This window comes from Drosophila subobscura, chromosome O (assembly GCF_008121235.1).
Source record: "Drosophila subobscura isolate 14011-0131.10 chromosome O, UCBerk_Dsub_1.0, whole genome shotgun sequence".
Classification (NCBI taxonomy): Eukaryota; Metazoa; Arthropoda; class Insecta; order Diptera; family Drosophilidae; genus Drosophila; species Drosophila subobscura.
The window spans coordinates 9036708-9054389 of record NC_048533.1 but is presented as its reverse complement, the minus strand read 5'-3'; the positions used below and the strand labels follow the sequence as shown (position 1 = coordinate 9054389).

At 45.5% G+C, this 17682-nt stretch overlaps 4 protein-coding genes and 1 long non-coding RNA gene across 12 annotated transcripts in view; 3 read left to right on the top strand and 2 right to left on the bottom strand.

The window, feature by feature from the left end:
- Positions 1-4127, bottom strand: part of LOC117896077 — a 32409-nt gene extending 28282 nt beyond the window's left edge. For 2 of the 4 annotated variants that reach the window (XM_034804111.1, XM_034804114.1), the window contains exons 1-2: positions 3911-4127; positions 1781-2400 (exon numbers count right to left, since the gene is read on the bottom strand). In XM_034804111.1, the coding sequence (XP_034660002.1) occupies positions 1781-2167 (387 nt within the window). In that variant the 5' untranslated portion in view covers positions 2168-2400; positions 3911-4127. Of the gene's footprint in view, positions 1-1780; positions 2401-3021; positions 3106-3910 lie in introns of those variants that run through there. The other 2 variants (XM_034804113.1, XM_034804112.1) reach the window with 2 other exon arrangements.
- A 770-nt stretch (positions 4128-4897) lies between these two features.
- On the top strand, positions 4898-6574 carry LOC117896097 (protein FAM114A2). The gene is made up of 2 exons (XM_034804148.1): positions 4898-5984; positions 6041-6574. The coding sequence occupies exons 1-2, from the start codon at positions 4963-4965 to the stop codon at positions 6441-6443; spliced, it is 1425 nt and encodes a 474-aa protein (XP_034660039.1). The 5' UTR covers positions 4898-4962; the 3' UTR covers positions 6444-6574.
- Positions 6575-7071: 497 nt separating this feature from the next.
- On the top strand, positions 7072-8026 carry LOC117896112 (acylphosphatase-2-like). The gene is made up of 4 exons (XM_034804166.1): positions 7072-7259; positions 7331-7347; positions 7412-7521; positions 7595-8026. The coding sequence occupies exons 1-4, from the start codon at positions 7082-7084 to the stop codon at positions 7707-7709; spliced, it is 420 nt and encodes a 139-aa protein (XP_034660057.1). The 5' UTR covers positions 7072-7081; the 3' UTR covers positions 7710-8026.
- Positions 7723-9443, bottom strand: LOC117896118. Its single transcript, XR_004648999.1, has 3 exons — positions 8409-9443; positions 7983-8201; positions 7723-7918 (listed from the first exon to the last, which is right to left on the bottom strand). It is a non-coding gene; the product is annotated as an uncharacterized LOC117896118 (long non-coding RNA).
- LOC117896076 lies at positions 8177-17638 on the top strand. Of its 5 annotated transcripts, none has more exons than XM_034804107.1 (9): positions 8177-8313; positions 9514-10655; positions 10751-12011; positions 12592-13073; positions 13141-13482; positions 13758-14073; positions 14130-14246; positions 14315-15707; positions 15771-17638. In XM_034804107.1, the coding sequence occupies exons 2-9, from the start codon at positions 9719-9721 to the stop codon at positions 16380-16382; spliced, it is 5460 nt and encodes a 1819-aa protein (XP_034659998.1). In that variant the 5' UTR covers positions 8177-8313; positions 9514-9718; the 3' UTR covers positions 16383-17638. The 5 variants fall into 5 exon arrangements, with proteins under 5 accessions (XP_034659998.1, XP_034660001.1, XP_034660000.1 ...); XM_034804108.1 differs by having other exon boundaries at positions 8207-8364; positions 13141-13428; XM_034804106.1 differs by having other exon boundaries at positions 8207-8364.
- The last annotated feature ends 44 nt before the right edge of the window (positions 17639-17682 follow it).

Here is a 17682-nt window from a genome sequence, read left to right as displayed (position 1 = left end):
AAACACCCTCCCAAAAGGCGTGGGCCGTCGGCTCTCAAGAAACCAGTTTCTGAGTTTAAGGCGCACGCCTGTGGCTTTTATTGTTAATGGGTAATGGTGGCTAGAGGAATGAATGGCCAAGAGGTGTGCTAGCGCTGCTGATGATGGTCGTTCGAGGTCCGCCGGCAATGGGCCAAAGCAGTAGCCCGGCAGCCAGTAGCGGGTGCCGTATAATTGGCCGGAAAGTAACGTTGACGTTGGCGACTCTTGGCAATTATAGCTTGGATATAAACTCGATTCGCAAGCCAAAGAAAAGTTCTGGGACTGGGTGCTTCGGCGCCCTCCTACCAAGAACCACACGTGCATAATGCTTTCTTGTGGCACGCAATGTGCCAGAATGTTAAGAATAGCAAATAGCTCACACACACAACAATATTTACAATGGAAAAATCAGGAAAAGGAAAAGCACTTCAAGCAAATGTGTGGCAAGACCTTTTTTGGATACACTTTGCGGAATATTTAGGTGCAGGAAATGCGTCGAAAGCAGACACAAGAGTTTCCCCTTCAGGTGTTCATTCTGATAAAGAAACCCGGCAATATTTGCTAGGAAATTAAGGGACAAAAAGTCCATGTCTTTTGGAAATGAAAACAAATAGAAACAAAACATGATGATGTGCGTTGATAAGAAACCAAGAAACAACACAATCACGGGAGGAAAAAACAAGGTTATTATTGGGGTCTGTAGAGTTAGATACCTTTGTAGAGAGAGACACAGAGCGCTCAGCTAATCGGAAATATTTCTTCTGTCTGTTTTATATTAAAAAAATGCACAATCAGAAATTCAGCTTGAACCTGAGAGCACTGAAATTCAATCCCAAGAGTGCAGAGTGGCGAGTGTTCATTTTTTTGAGTCAATTGTGCTGCAAAGTCGAGGTAGGTGTGGGGTGCCACTGCGTATGTTCGGGAATGCAGCGCAGAACTTTCTCTCTTTTATGAAACTTATTAATTGCCTTCCACACCTCTTTTTCTTTGGAGATAAATTAACAAATTAGTATTCAATTGGGGGGAACCCTTATTTACGATCATTAAAATTTATGGCTTTGGGCGGTTAAAAAGGTCAGCCAAATGATCATAAAAATAAGCCTATTTAATATATAGACCATATCCGAATCAGATACAAACCTCAACGGGCGGAGTGCTCGTCTAATCTAAATGGAGGTTTGTCATAAAATCCTAAAGCAAATAAATGAAATGATATTCCCGGACCTTGATTACGATAAGATAGGAGATTATCTAAGTCCTGATATGCGGATGTATCTATTTATACAATGTATTTTATATTAATTTTTTGGCTGCACTGCTGCCAACGGAACAAAAGCTTTTCCATTGACTCTTGATTTAGGCTTCTGCTACACGAAACTTTTTTCACCGACGGACATTTACCGTTTCGTGATAGCCGCCGGTGTAGTCAACTTCTGAGAAGGTTTATCGGGGTGCAACGTGTGTACATGGTATGTATTATTTATTATTTATATGTATTGCTCTTTTCCACCGCTTTGTTTTGTGCAAATGTCCAGACAATTTAATTTATTTCCCTGCATTAAGGACAAATAAAAGATGAGAGAGACACAGCGAGAGAGCGAGAGACGGTCAACGGTACTTCAAACTAAATGAGTCCGACACGTGTGTGTTTGTTTGCGTGTGCGCTATAAATCACATTAAAAATTAAACGCAAAGAACAACAACGTTCGAGTGCGTGAGGGGAGGTCAAGAGCGAGAGATAACGGTAGCAACTACTTACATTGAGCATCCAGATGATCATCTCCTCGAGGACAATGTCCATGCTGCTGTGGGCGCCGCTCAGGGCGTAGTCTACGGGATTACCGTTGGTGCGATCCCCCAGCGGCGTGGATGTGGTGGTGCTGCGGCGTCGCATCGTAGATGTGTCTGTGTCTGTCTCCATCCCCATGTCTGTGGAGGATATGGTTGGTTTGTCGGCCCCAAAGAGGTTAAGCAGCTCCAAATCCCGTTTGCAGCAGCAGCGGCATATGCGGGGCATTTCCAGCAAATTTCCAGCATTTCCCCCTGCGACGTCATCGTCTGCCGGCAGAGAAAGTTGCGCCGCCGGCTGCTTTACCGACGACCAGCTATTGCTGCGCCTCCTGACTCTGCTGCTGTTGGCACTCATCCCGGCACTATTTCGGGTTTTGTTTTGTTTTGTATTTTATTTTCTGTAGAATTAATTAACTTTTTATCGACCGCAGAATTGCAGTGGATTTGGGGTGGCTCGGCGCTCTTTCACTTGGCCGAATCTTAATATATTTTTTTTTCACTTCACACACTATAAAATGCCTTTTTCTGGCTACTTCTTATCTGTTTTATTTGCTTTTGGCGCTTTCGTTTTGACCACGAGTCGGAGACCTAAAAAAAACCAGAACAGGCCAGAAAGAAACATGTAAGAGAGCAGATTTGGTAAGAGACCTTTCGCGCGCCGCGCTCGCCTATGTGTGCGTGTGTGTGTGTGTGTGCATTTGTGTGTGTGTGTGTGAGCCAGTTTCATTTAGTAGGCCAGCAAGAATCGGACGCGGAATACCAAACATGAATGAGAAATCCACGGAAAATGATGATGCCCTTGTGGGGATATCAACTATAAACAGACATCCCTCCGTCTCCCACTCGAAAGGTATTTTCTAGCCTTTTTTATATGGCCAGGGCCGCCGGCATGCAGCGCGTTAAAAAACCAAACAACTAGAAAGAAAAGAGGCCAAAAGTAGCCCCTTCTCTCTCTGTATTTTCTTTGATCAAAAATTATTTTTGGCGGCGGCATTTGCGTGGCTCCCCAATCAGAGAGGCGCACTCACGGGCACACACAAACACACACATACACGCTCAGTTAAATGAATGAATTGTTGGATTCTAATTCACACACAAGTTCACTTTATTGGAATTTATTTTTATAAATTTTTCTTGATAATATGTATTTGTGGTGGATTTCTTTGCGGAAATACAAAACGGATATTTTCTTTGGATCAGCAACTTTACCGCCGTACGCTTTTCTGAGTTCAGAAAATTCACACGATTGTGTTGTTTACTTGGCCGCGGTTCATTCAATTTTGGGGGCGGCAAGGCCGATTTCAAATACGCCCGCCTTCAAATGTTGCGGGGGGCCTAAAAATGTTGCTCGGCAAGAAACGTGTTGCTGAGGAACGAACCAGTAAAGTTTAATCCACCCCAATTCGCAACATACCATGCTGTGCTTAAATGTTGCTGGGGGCCTAAAAATGTTGCCAGCAACAAAGTAATAGGTAAGTTTTCAACTCTCTTCTTTTTGTATCCAAGGGGCCAGAAAAATTTTAATTGTAGCGTATAAAGTAAAACGAGGAAATTCACGTTTTGAAGATTAACTTCTAAAAACTAAATAGTTTTCGAAAATTTGGCCTGCCGGCCTTATTGACCTTACCCCATGATTTCTAGTACCATGGAATCAGCTGTTCAATAGCAGGCACAATAAAGGCAATGAGGAAATGAAAAGAAAAGGGAGAGGGGAAAGAGAGAGGGGAAAACGGAGGTTAATAACTGGTAACATTCATTAACAATTGAATTTGCAATAAATTTGCGTTGCTCTGTAGCCTCCGAAATTGCATGATAATGCCAGGCGGCCTGGCATGCTCTGTTATTGTTTGCACTACGCTTTGGTTTTGCGCTTCGCTATGTTTTGGCTCTGTTGCTTTGCATTTATATCCGTAGAGTCTACGGCGTAGACCCAAAAAGGGTTTCAATGGAACGTTCGCGAAGGAAGTTTTTGTCACACAGCACACTTTAACAGGCGCACACACACACACACACATAACTAAATATATCCATATGAAATATAAAAACCCATGTTCATATTTCATACAATCCGCCAGTGCAGCGCGCTATTTTTACTTACATTTTTACCGAGATAACGCCGCCAGCACGGCCGGCGGCACAGTTGGCTTCGCCCATGCAACAATAATTTATGTTTTCGTTCACTGCTCAATAAATACAACAAATTAATCACTTATTCTGAATGTTAATTGTTAATGTACGTTTTGTTCTGATTTTTCAACGAAGAGATTTTTGTGAGCTTTATGGCCGCGGGACGCGGCTAGGAAAAATGGGAGCCGGATAGGGCTCCAGTGTGACCACGGAATTATTGATAAAAATACCGTCTGGGCCTCGTAAATATACCATAATATACCAATGCATCTTCAAAATATACCGTAAATATACCGAAGTCTTTAATCAGATTCCTAGATTTTGATGTTCTATTTGATATTACTAGCTTGCAAAGACTTTCACCACTGAAACAATAATTTTATCCGATTATTTATTTATTTATTTATTATTATTTATTTATTTATTATTTGAAGTTTTTTATTCTATCGAGCTTTCAGGAAACAAGGGCGCTTTCACGCTGAGAAAATTGTGTCAAAAAACTAAGGTGTCGACAAGGGATAAATTCGTCACAAAAATTCCGGGTAAGCAAGGTAAAATCCACCGGCGATTTCAATCCTCCGTGATGGAAATTCTCTCCTGTGTCTAAACGGTCTGGGAAATCCTTTCCGGCCAGGCGCTTTCCCGTGCTTATTTTTGCGTTTCAAATATTAGCACAGAAATCCCACAGAAATATACCAAAAATAGTATACGTTCACACTTACATATACAAGCACTATTCCTCGACTTTGATCTTTGATTTGATGTTTGATGTTACTAGCTAGTAAAAGTGCTAAAACCATAATTTTATCCGATGAATCAATTCAATCAGATGTTTTTTTGATGCTTGGGAAATGGTGTGCTTCGGTGTTTCTTTGGGCTCAGTGTGTATGGGATATTTGTGACTGCAAGTATCAACAACAAAACGTATATCGATATATTGTTATTTCAATATATTTTAATAAGCCATGCCATCTCTATTGAATAGACAAATCTACGTGGATCCAAGCAAATTTATCTGAAATTATGGCAAATAAACTAGAAAAGCAAGAAGAGGGAGCAAACGATTGGGATCAGAGTGATGAAGACGACAATTGGGATGACTGGGGTGATGACGATGACAAGTTTGTGCACGTGGAAAAGGAGCAGGAGCAGGAAAACAATGACGGCAGAAACAACAACAACACAATAGAGAAGAAGGAGAAACCTCTGGACTTGGAGCTGCGAACAACGCAGGGCGTAATCACATCTTCAGCTCCAGAGCCCTCGTCGTCTTCCTCGTGGGGCCTGTGGGGTGGTAAGCTGAGCTCTGTCCTCAGCACAGCCACCGAGGGACTGGGGAATATAACGACACAAGTGAATCAGGGCCTCAATCAGATTATAGGAGTACCCGATCCCGAGGAGATGGCACGCATCAATGCCGCAGAGAATGAAAAAGAGGAGACGGCGGTCGTCAGTCCCAAGGAAACACCAGCAGCGACACCAGTCGATCCCAATCAGGAGAATGCATTTGGCCTGGGTTTCGTCACGAATCTTGGTTCCAAAGTCCTTAACACGGGACTGGACACCCTCGAGGGCATTGGCAAGAAGACCATGACCATACTGCAGGACAACGATCCCAAGCTAATGAACAAGAGGAAGCTCCTGGGTCTGGAGGCCAACAAACCAAATTTGAGCGCATTGCTCCTGGAGGCCAAAAAGGATGCCGATCAAATGGAGGAATCCCTGATGCAGCTTCAGTTGGAGAAGAAAAAGGCGCAACTGCGCTTCGAGATACTCTTCGAGAACTACTGCGGTCTGGTGCACTACGAGGCATTGGAAATTCTATCCAAAGAGTCGCGCCTGAAGCTGGACACGCTCTTGGATGCAGTCAGTGGCAATGCCCTGGCCGATCTGCAGGAGACCATAAACGAGGTGAAGGAACTGCTGGAGCTGGAGGATCTGGAGTGCGAGAGCGAAGGCGACTATGAGCCCGAGGAGCTCGGCGAGCGTCTGTTGGCCACCATAGCAGATGCCGAGCTGGGAATTCAGTTCGAAGAGGTGGCAAAGTGAGTAATCCAAGCCCAAGGAAAAACTTGTACTGAACTCTTCTTCTTTTCTCTAGCCACTGGAAACAGTCACTCACTTGGCTAAAGTCGGAAGAGGCCGCCGCAGCCGATCTGGAACAGGCCTATGCCCAGAGCATACACGCCCTGAGCGAAGCCTGTGCTTTGGAAATGTGTAAGCTGCACAAGATTGCCGAATTGCTGCTGGTGAAGCAGCATCACAGCACCGCCAATGAGGTCGACGGCATTGTCAATCTCTGCAAGCAATGCAATGGCCATCTGCAGGGTCTGAGCCATCGCTTTGCGGCTTTACTGAGCAGCAAGGGTGCTTCTTCCCCCGACACTGCAGAGGCGTCCAAGGAGCGCGTCAACACATTCTTTGCCGAAATGTTTGCCGCTGTGCAATACATCGAGCAGGCATACAAGCTTTTTACGCCCATTTTACAGATGGGTGCGGTCTAGGGGAGGAAGATTCTGATTATTCTGATCTATGAATTTTATATTTGTTGTAATTGATACGATTATTTATATGATTGTTTGGTTAATCTCTCTGTAAGTCTTGTTTTCCATAAACTACTATAAATGTACACAAATGTTGAATCTACAGCGATTATTGTGATGGAACACTCAAAGAAAACTCAAGTTCGGGAGAGTTTTCTTTTATGAATTAAATGTATTAAAGTAGGCAAAATGGAGTTACTCCCTACAGAATATTTTCCTACTCAAAAATTACACTTTTTCAGCAAAATAAATGATTAAAACAAGAAGAAAAGAAAATCTAAAAATAATTGTCGTTGGATTTAAAACACCGATTTATTTCGTCATTTAAGCGTGGTGTGGTAACTCTGTTATTAACCCTTATGATGTGTTGGTTTTAAAAATTATTTTTCTTAGACCAGCAAACAAGAAAACTGTATTTAAACGATAGCTCTTATCTTTGCGTAATTAATGTAAATTATTAACATGCATATTATAATTCATTTAACTCACATTTCTGATATGTTATCTCTACTAGCAAAGAGAATGAAAAGGTCACAGTGAATAGAGCACTGCTGCCCCTCTAAGGGTTAAAATGAACAGAGCTGCCAACGCCGGTCACTATGGCACCGCACTATAATTCTGCCGTAGTAAGTTTTATATTTTTGTCGTTGCTGGCATTTCAAGTCAGCATTTGTTTATCCGATATCCAAATAAGTTCAAACAAAACAACAATGGCAGCATCTGCAGTGGCCAAACCTCTGTTTGCCTGCGATTTCGAGGTGTTTGGACGTGTACAAGGTACTTCTCGCGACCTGGTTTCACCAGATATCCGCCTGACATGATCTAATTAATTTATCTTACCATTTCAGGTGTTTTCTTCCGCAAGGTAAGTGAATTATGGTTAATCTGGCCACTTGACTGATCAGCGTGATGAATGTCACCTAATCTAGTACACGGAGAGCCAGGCAAACACCCTGGGCGTTAGAGGTTGGTGCATGAACACCAGAGATGACACGGTTAAGGGACAATTGGAGGCACCGCTTCCCCAGCTAAACGAAATGTAATTCAGGTTTTTTGGATTGGTATTACCTATCTGAGGCTAACTTTAGTGTCCTGACACCAATTGTTTGCAGGAAACATTGGCTAGAGACCAAAGGGAGTCCATCGTCCATTATCGAAAAGGCAACATTTACGGCCGCCAAGGAAATTCCCGACTATACTTTCAGTGGCTTCTCCATCAAGCGCTAGATCCCAAAACACGTTGCAAGCTCAACACTTATCTTATTTTCGGTTTATTTAGAGTTCCTTAAACTATTAAATGTGTTGTGAGTGCATGCACCTAAATATCCTATACTTCAGTAGACTCGATTTAAAAATGTACAGCATATAGGCCTCTCTCGTCATCCAGAAGTGATTCAGCCCAAATCAGCAATTTCAGTCAGACAGCTAAGAGGCGCCTAAAAGAAATGCAAAAACAATGTATTAATAACAATTTTATTGTAACAAAAACAAACCAAATACAAAACGAGAGACACCGCCACAGGGTTGCCTTTAAAGTAGTTAAATAGTTAGCGTTGCCATATCCCAAAAAGTGCCGATAGGTATTCGATTCAAACGACATCTCGCTCGCACGCACGAAACTACTCGTACGCATTTGCTATTGCCGCGGTATAGGTGAGAGCGGGACGACCGGTGTTTTGGCATGCGTACTTTGCTCTGCCAGGGCGCAAACGAGTACAGCTTCGATACACGTCGTGCCAAAAGCGTAGCAGGCAGCGATGAAAAAAAATAAATGAAAAAATTGTGTGAAGCGAGAACATTGGAAAACCCCAAGCGCGAACCACGCCATTGTGTAAGAAAAAAATCCAAAAATTGTGTGTACATCTTGCGAAACGGTTAAATTGTGCGTACAACAAAAAAATACTACCTAAATTTTAAGCAATTTACCAATTCTTGCGTGCTTCTGCTTCCGTCGGTGAATGTGTGTGTGGCTGTGTGTGTGTGAGTACTTGGACAATACTTTCGCGCTGAAAACGTTTTTCTACTCCCTTTTTTCCGCTGGATTCTAATCGTTTCAAACAGCAACAAACGAAACAGATTACAACCAATTAAGCATTTGTAAGGCAATTTGTGATTGTGAGTTGTTTAAAAAAGAAAAATTGGATTGTGTAAATAACTGAAAATAGTGGAACATTTCTAGACTCTCAACACACACACTCATAAGCGCGAGCACATCTTTGTATTTGTTTGCGTGTGCATGCATATTTTTGAGTCTGCGTGTGTGTGTGTGCGTGTTGTAAAGGCGCGAGGTGCTGTGCTGTTTGCCCACTAATTGTGGCTCAAAAAAATTCAATAAAAGAAATTATATAAAAATGTGGAAGCCAGAACCGCATCGCCAGCACCATGCGCAGGAACTTAATGCATCTGCTAATACGTTTATCAAGCATGATGAAAAGTTGAGGGAAAATTGTGATTTTCATCTGGAAAGCAATCTGATTTCGTCAGTATGCAAAGATGTGTGTGCGTCTGTAGTTCTTCCACACAGTTTTTTTTTATTGCGCATCATTGTGAATGAGCAATAGCAATAGCGCGCATTCTGCCTTGCCTGGCCTGCTGCTGTCCGCACGCTCGCGCGCCAGTATCTCTCTCTGTCTCTCTTGCAAGTATTTGTTCTCTCACTATTCGCATGTGTGTGAGTGTCCCTAGAGTGGTGTGGGTATTTTGTACATAACACGCCGGAAAAAGACACATTTTGTACTCCCAATAGCCGGAGGGGGAGGAGGAGAGGCGGCTATTGAGATAATAAAATGTATGGGTTATATTAAAAAATGTAAGCGGCTTTTTGTTTAACAGTTAATTGATTAGGATTTAATATGATTTTACAGTTAACGCAGTAAGCTCTGCCAGTGTATGCGCGTGTGTGTGATTTTAGATGTATTTGTAAGCGTAGCAAAACGGAGAGAACACAAAGTGTGCTCTGCATTTTCCATACAAATATTTAATTTTGAAAACCATTTTGGATAACAAAATATTATTTGAATTGTTTCTAAAGCGAGTTGTCGTCGAATCGGAACGTACCTGCAACGCAAGATCCGGTAACAAAATCAAAGCAAAAGCGAATCAGGAAACGGCTTGCGAGGCCATTGGCTGCTCCTACAGCAACGTTCGGGACGTGAGGAGCCGATGCGAATGCATCATCATCAACAGGATAAGCAGCAGGAGAAGCAGCTGAACTGGCCAACGGCATCGAATCTACTATGGCACCAGCGCTCACCGCCGAGCCATTAAGTACCAAGGAGAAGCTAACAAGCGCAGCATCGCCATCGGTGGTGGTGAAGAAACCAGCGACGCCCACGCCGGCAACGGCCACAACGCGTGTGACGCGTTCCTCCAAGGAGGCGGCCGCCGCAGCAGCAGCAGCTTCCAAAGCTGCGGCTGCAGTCGTCCCGCAACGCGTTCCATCGAGCAGAATCAGCAACAATAAGCGTAAACTAAGCGGCGGCAACAATAGCAGCAACAAGCAACAAAATAATGATCCAATGGGCCTAAGCACAGCTCCAACCCCACACACAACAACAACAACAACCACGAGCACAGGTTCAGTGGTTGCAGAAGCAGAAGCAGAAGCAGAAGCCGCCACAGGAGCAAGCGTGCCACCCATTAGCGACGCCGATGTGGCATCAACCAGTGCTACGGTGCTCCTTGAAAGCGAATCGCCTGCTCCACAAGAAAGCGAATCGCCTGCTCCACAAGAAAGCGATTCCCCTCCAAGCACCGACGTGCCTCCTGCAGCGGCTACCATCGAGCACAACAACAACAACAATAGTAGTGGTAGCCGCCCCAGCAAGGACAACTCCACGGCACAGCTGCTGGCAGATCTGAACAGCGACTTTGTGGAGACCATCTCGGCGGGAATCTGTCTGCGCAAGACCCTACCCGAAGTAAGTCTTAGCAAGGAGCCAGCACCATCCGCTGTGGCACTCACAGGAGCAGAGACAGCCGTGGAAGTAGCCGAAACTGTGGCTGAAGTAGAAGTTGAAGTTGAAACAGAAGCAGTCACAGGGGAATCCACAACGGGTGTGCCAGAGCCAGAGACACAAATCGATCTGATTCAGTCGATGGAATTGGAGCAACCAGCGGCGACGACTGCGTCAGTAGAGGAGCTGCCAAAGATCGATGCGGATAATATAGAGGGTAAGCCAGAAGAGCAACCAAAAGATAAACTAGAGAGCCCTTTCCCTTTATAGTCCTTCTCTCTAATGCTCCTTCTCCTTTTCCTGTTTTTACAGAGCGCCTCAGCCAGCTGGATGGCAATGCCAGTACAATTTTGGTGGAGCTGCCTTCGGTGCAGCTGGATCATGAGCAGGGTCAGGTGCAGGTGGAGGTTGTGATTCCAGCCACACCCACAACGCCCAGCCGGCAACAGGTGCAACAGGATCCAAGATCCGAGCCATTGCCTGGTATTCTGGCTTCGCCGCTGCCGGGTCAGAGGCACTCCACAGCTGCGTCAGCATTGAATGCGTCACAGTTGACGCCTCAGAGTACTTCCAGTTCCACAAATTTCCTCAAAGATGCCACAGCCGGCGTTGTGCTGGAGGATCCCGACATCGAAGAGGTCCTCAAGGCACTGAAAACGTTTGAGGGCAATCACGTCATCAATCCGGACATTAATCCGGACATGTGTGATTTCAACTTCTTTAGCGAGGTGTGGGAGGAGCCACCACAAGCGACAGCGGTCACGCATCGATCCTTCACGCCACAGTACACCCAGAATCCCATAGGCGGCCACAGCGGCGTCATCACTTCGCATGTCCCAACAGCAGACTCGATGGCGGAATGTCAGAAATCAATCGAGCAGCAGCAACAAATGCTCACACGAAAGATGGAGCATCTGTTCCGGCGCATGCGGAAGTTACAGGCGCGCCAAATGTGCAGCCACACCAGCGAGGAGGTGGTCGGGATTATGGAATGGGCCGCTCGCATCTCCCACAAGACACCCAATCCCGTGAGAAGTGACACGCTCAGTGAGCAGGAGACCACCGTGCAGTCGATCGTCTCCGGGCGACCGAGGCCGGACTTTTGGGAACATCAAACGAAGCATCCAGTGCCAGCCAACCAATTGGCCAGCATCCTTCGCAGCATTGCAACGGCTGCGCGGCACCAGCAGATCTGTCATACGCCCAGCGGTGGTTCTGCTACCTTGGCCCCATCCTCTACATGGTACAACAGTGCCAGCTGTGCAGCGGCCGTGCCTGCCAAGGCACGTCGTGGCAAGAATCAGCTGGACACATCAGCAGGAGCGGCATCCACATCAATGGCAGGAGCAGCAGCGGCAGTCATTGAACAGAAAACGCCCGGTTTGCATGAGATTATACCCTGCTTTGATACACACATAACCAACGAGCTGACCCACGTCTCTGGGCTGCTGCACAATGAGATGCGGGAGATACAGAATGCCATTGATTCGGATGCGACAGAGTCGAGCTCTGGCGGCGAGTCTGCCGACGAGATGGTCACCTACAATAATAACGAACAGAAGTCGCTGACGATGTAAGTAATCCTCTTGCCTTTGGGTATTGCTTCTGTGCGAGTTTCTCCATTGTAAATGTTTCAATTTGTTCGTGTCACACGTTCTACTAGATGTTGAAAATTAGTTCTAGGAGACATTAGGCTTAGAGGCTGCTTGGAGTTAGGCGATCCAATATGAAAAGCGGAAGAGTTTATCATCCTTTAATGTGGTCTTATCGTTGAAGAGAATCATTTAATCATTTCCATTCAATATCTATGAATTCTCTTTTCCTATTCTCCTTCTCTTTGAAAGCTTAGGATCGATTAGGACTTCTTAAAGAACAACAATAGCCTAAAATAGCTTACCTTTTTCATAGTTTAGCGTATTCCTCATATTTTCCATCAATTTAAATGGGTTTACGGCTCACCCACTCATCAATGTCCTGCCAGAACGAATTTAAGACGCGCGCGCTAGGAAAATAATTTAGAAATATTAAATATCTATACAACAACAAAAAAAACGATCTTGCAAAGGCAAAAAAAACAGACTACTTCGATTAGGTAGAGCTACTAAATGAACATTGAACCCCCACGACTAATTTGCATATTTTGCATGTTTTAGCGCCCGTCGTGCCGTGTGGACATACTCAAAAGATCGAGCAAATATTGCATTGCGCTGGTCCTGGCTGTGCTCACAAATGGCAGATTTGGAGGGCAGGAAGCGCCAGTATCGTGAGATGTATATAGATTTGACTCAAGCAAAGGGCGCCGTGGAGCTGGAGCCGATGCAGGTGCAGCAGCCGGCGAATGGTTACAAGGAGGAACCATCCAGCGAATGGCAATGCAGCCGTGCCCGTCCCCTGATGCTGAGCAAGTTTCGTAAGCGCAGCCTATTCCAGACCACGGGCATACACACGATTTCCAAGAAGGCCGCACGGCCGAGCAACATCAAATGCGGCTGCCAGTGGCCACAGATACCGTGTGCCCTGTGCACGGGACGACCAGATCCGACAGCACCGCGAGAGTTGGCCGAAATGATGATGCCCGCAAATCGAGTGGCGCTCCTCGATCCCGGCTATCATCCAGTGCTCAGCTTTGACACGGGTATGCAGTAGTACATTTTGAACTAGTGAAAAAATCATGAATAATCCTTTGCTTTTACCCTCCTTAGATGTAACTCAATCTGTGCATTTTGAGGCCGTTTGCCGGCAGGGGGACTGGCAGCAACGCGTATCACGTTGTCAGGCCAAGACCGTTGTCAAGGGTGTTCATAGGGCGGAACGCGAGGCCATTGCTGCTAGCAATAGTGCTGCTCGTCGTCCCGGCGATTTGATCAAGCGTCGCTATATAAGACGCAAAGAGCGTAACAACAATAACAATAATAATAATAATTCAAACTCAAATAAAGATGCCACTACAACGGCAGCAGCGGCGACGGGTCTTGGGGACAGCGGAAATGGTACAGCAACTTCTACTTCTTCTACGCCTTCTACAACGCCACTTGTGGCCAACAGTAAATTATTGTAAACATGACAAACATTCGATATTTGTTATTAACATACAACAACAACAATCTTTTGCATCTCTTCTTTTGTTTCTTTCCATCCAAACCAACAACAAAACTATCAACACGAATCCACAACAAACTGAACCGAACCGAACCGAACCGAAACCACCGATCCTTCCTCCAAAACACCAACCAACCAACCAACCACCAATCACCATATGCAACATCATCAAATTGTTTATTATTGCCCTTCGTTTCTCTCGTATCATATGGGGATGCAGCGAGCAGGAGGCAGCAGACGCAGCCACCGACTGGAATGAACGCTTCGAGCATATCGTGGCCCGACTCTCGCCAACGCCAACGACAGCGCCACCTCAGTCCCTCCTCAGCAGCAACTGCACCTCAGATCTCGAACAGCGACGCTAAGCGGCGTCGCACATCCACAAAAAACAGCAGCAGCAACAGCAATTCCAACGCACCAAACAACAGCCATCTAAATGGGTATAGCGATCAAAGCGGAGTAGGAGTAGGAGGAGATCTGAGAAATAGTAGCCGTAGTCGTCATGCCTCACCCACGCACAACCAACGCACGGAGAGGTAAGGAATAAATTATCTATAGCAAAGGATCTGCCATTTAAAACCATTCCTTTCAGAACAACAGAGCGTCGTCATCGTCCCGTTTATGATATTGATAACATTGTTATACCCTATAGTATTGCTGCTCAAACGAAGGTGGAGATACTGCCCTACAAAGAGATACCCACACCCAAGTATGTCTCATGTCTCCTTTTCGGTACGCAATCATTTGTTTTAAATCTCCACTCTTGTTTTTGTGTAGATGGCGCGTTGTCGATAGCGAGACTGATAACACGACACCCGCAGAACCAGCAGCATCATCAACCGATGATTCAACAGCAGCGCCAGCACCAGCAGCAGCACCAGCCGCAGCACCACCACTACCAACACAAACAGAGATTAAGTCCGGCGGGAATGGCATTGTGCCAGCGGTAGCAGCGGCAGCTGGTATAACGTCAAATGAACAGAAGCCACAGGCACAGTCGGTGCCTGGGCAGCCTTCGAAGGTGAATGGCTTGAAGAAGTTACAGCAGAACACCAAGCACAATATTAACAATAATAATAACAATAACAATGGACTGGTAAATGGTAATATAAGAAAGGAGAAGGCGGAGGCTTGTGAGAAGAAGAATGTTCCCCCCCAGTTGCAGGTTAAAGAGAAAGAAAAGGCTGTGCTCCAGGTGCTGGCTGTGCAGGCGGAAGCTAATGTCAGGAATGAGGATATCCTGTCAGCAGTTGGCTTGGAGAACGATATTCAGTCATCATTTATGACTAATAAAAAAGATATCCAGCCAACAGCCAGCGGCCTAAAGGACATTCCGTCAACACTCAGCGACCAAAAAGACATCCAGTCCTCCGCCAGCGACAAGAAGGACATCCAGTCTTCCACCAGCGATCAAAATGACAACCAGCCCTCCACCAGCAACTATAAGGACATACTTCAGTCGAAAGCCAGCAGAAAAAAGTCTGCCAGAGCTAAGAGAAAGTGTCTCAAGAAAAAGAAGCACAGGCCCAATGGGAAAATTGCAAAGGCAACGGCTACAGCAACAAAAGAAGAAGCCGCGACTGAAACTGCCGCTGCTGCTGGTGCAACAAGAGTCGAAGAAAAGAGCAGACCTCATTTGATTGAAGGCGTCCGAATAGCCACGGTGGAACCAATGGCCAAGCGGCCCAAATTACAGCTGGCCAAGGGCGGAGAGGGCGACAAACCCAAGACGAATGGCGGCCAATCGATTGCGCCAATCGTACAGTTGGACCCGGAGGAGGACGACGAGGATGAGGACACTTCCGACGAGGCGTACGCTGGGCGACATCACCTTGCCCAGATCGAAGAGCGGCAACGCTTCGAGACTTATCTAAAGTTTCCATGGAGCACGCGACCGCGTGCTAATCGCCGGGTGGACAGTCGCGCCGAATCGAGTGGCGCCAATACACCGGATTCGGCCTCACCAGCGCCACATCTGGCTGGTGGTGGTGCCGGTGGATTGGGGGACAACGAGAGCATACCCTCGCCGTTGGCCCATCCACTGGAGGGTTTCAACGATAACGGGGAGATGGTGGCGACAACGGTACGCCCTCAGGCACGCCGAAGGACCACGTCCAGCAAGCTTAAGGATCAGATGGAACGCCGCAGTGCCACGCCGGACATAAAAGATGTAAGTACGAGAGGTCAGAGAGAAGAGCGGTAAGCTCTTACCATTTACATTTTCCAAACACAGACTTTTGTTGAGCCATCGCCCTTCGAGCCGCTGACCTTTCCCCTGTCCGAGGACGTCTACCAGAAGATGCTGTCCGAGCGCTATGCCCCGCCCAAGCATGAGGTACTGAAGCCTGAGGTGAAGCGCACCAAGAGCAAGTCCACATCCTCCAATGGCGATGGGGGATCAGCGAGCGCCGGAAAGAGCAAACGCCGCAGCAGCAAGACGAAGACCAAGCTAGTCAATGGACAATTCAATGGTCAGCTAAATGGTCACCAAACGGCGGATGCTGCTGATGCTGCGGCGTCAACAGCCACAGCGACTGCAGCAAAGATCAATGGTGGCATGGATGAGGAGGTGGAAGATGACATGGAAGACGGCGTGGACTATGACCCAGATCCTGAGGATATGCTGATGGAGGAGCTGGAGGAGGACTACCCCAAGCATCATTTGGCACCGCTCGATGACGACGAAATGCATGGTGATGATGATCTTTACAACTCTGCGATCGATGCCTATTTGGGTGACCAAGAGGCCCTGGAGGAGGACATGGCCGACGATCCGTTTGGCGACGATGATCCCAATGATCCTGAATGGAAGACCCGCAGCGATGGATCCCGCAAGCGTCTCTAAAAAGCCAACCCATTATCCAAAGCAAACAACTTTTCATTCTTTCTCTCTCTCTCGTTACCAATTCATAATTTTAACAACAACAAAGAAAACGATGTTTTATCAATTTTAAACACAAAAAACACACACAAAGGAGATGGTATGGAGCGATCGAGTATTTTAACTTGTTTTAAAAGATTTATATTTGTTTGTTTTGCCGTCGTTTTGTTGTCGTACCCGCTGGGCTGATGACCGACAGCATGGCACGGCGTACTCTTTAACAATCTTCTAAGTTATTTAGTTCTACGACACACACACACATGCGCCGCGAGGAGAAAGGAGAAAGAAAGAAATGCGAAAAGAAAACTCGTTAAGAGAGAGAAGGTGTTGTGTACCTTGTAAATAAAAAGCAGCAAAAATATAGCGAATAAGCTGAATAATTCTAAAGAAAAACTAAAAGAGAAAAAACCAAGTGTAACTGTAAACTATAATCTAAACAATAATAATGCTGAGGCGATTGCGACTGCTATAGCTACTTTGCGATTAAGGATCGAACACACCCACCACTCTGTCAATCGAAATGCAACACTTTCTTGTGTAACTTTGTGGGTGGTGAGTGCGTTCGGTTTATCGGCGAGAAGACAACAGGCAGGCAGCAGGCAGGCACTTGGGCTAAAAGCCCCACAGTGCGTTCAAGAATAAAAGATTTAAGCTAATCTACATATAAACAAATAAACTTATAAATATATATATAATATACAAAGAACCCACACACACACATAAATATATATATATATATATATATATATTAGATGCCGTTAGTGCGGTTTATATTTAGTAGAAGATATGAAATGTAATCGCGCGCACCGGCACAACAACCAAACCAACCAAACCCAATCAAACCCCCCTTAAGCTTGCTTTTACGTCATATTTGGTTAAGAGACAAACCTATGTAAAAAAGAAATTATCGGAAGAGAAGAATCGAAAGTGAAGCGATAGAGAAGAGAAATGTGTGGGGGTGCAGTTGAGTGCAGCACGAAAATGTATATGTAATGTATTTAGTCGCTTAGTCGTTTTCATTTCTACTTTAAACGTTAGTAGTTATTAAACAAAAACAACAAAACACACAAAAAAACATAAACAAGAACGGTTAAATGGCCGTTTAAATGTTTATTCTAATTATTTTTCCTCTCGTTAAACACTTGAAGAAAGCAAAGAAAAATATGTGAAAGATTTACTAAGGATAGCAGAAATACAGAACTCTATATTCGTAAAAATTACGAGCCAGAGATTGTGTTCTCATATGCTCTATTCCATTAATGAT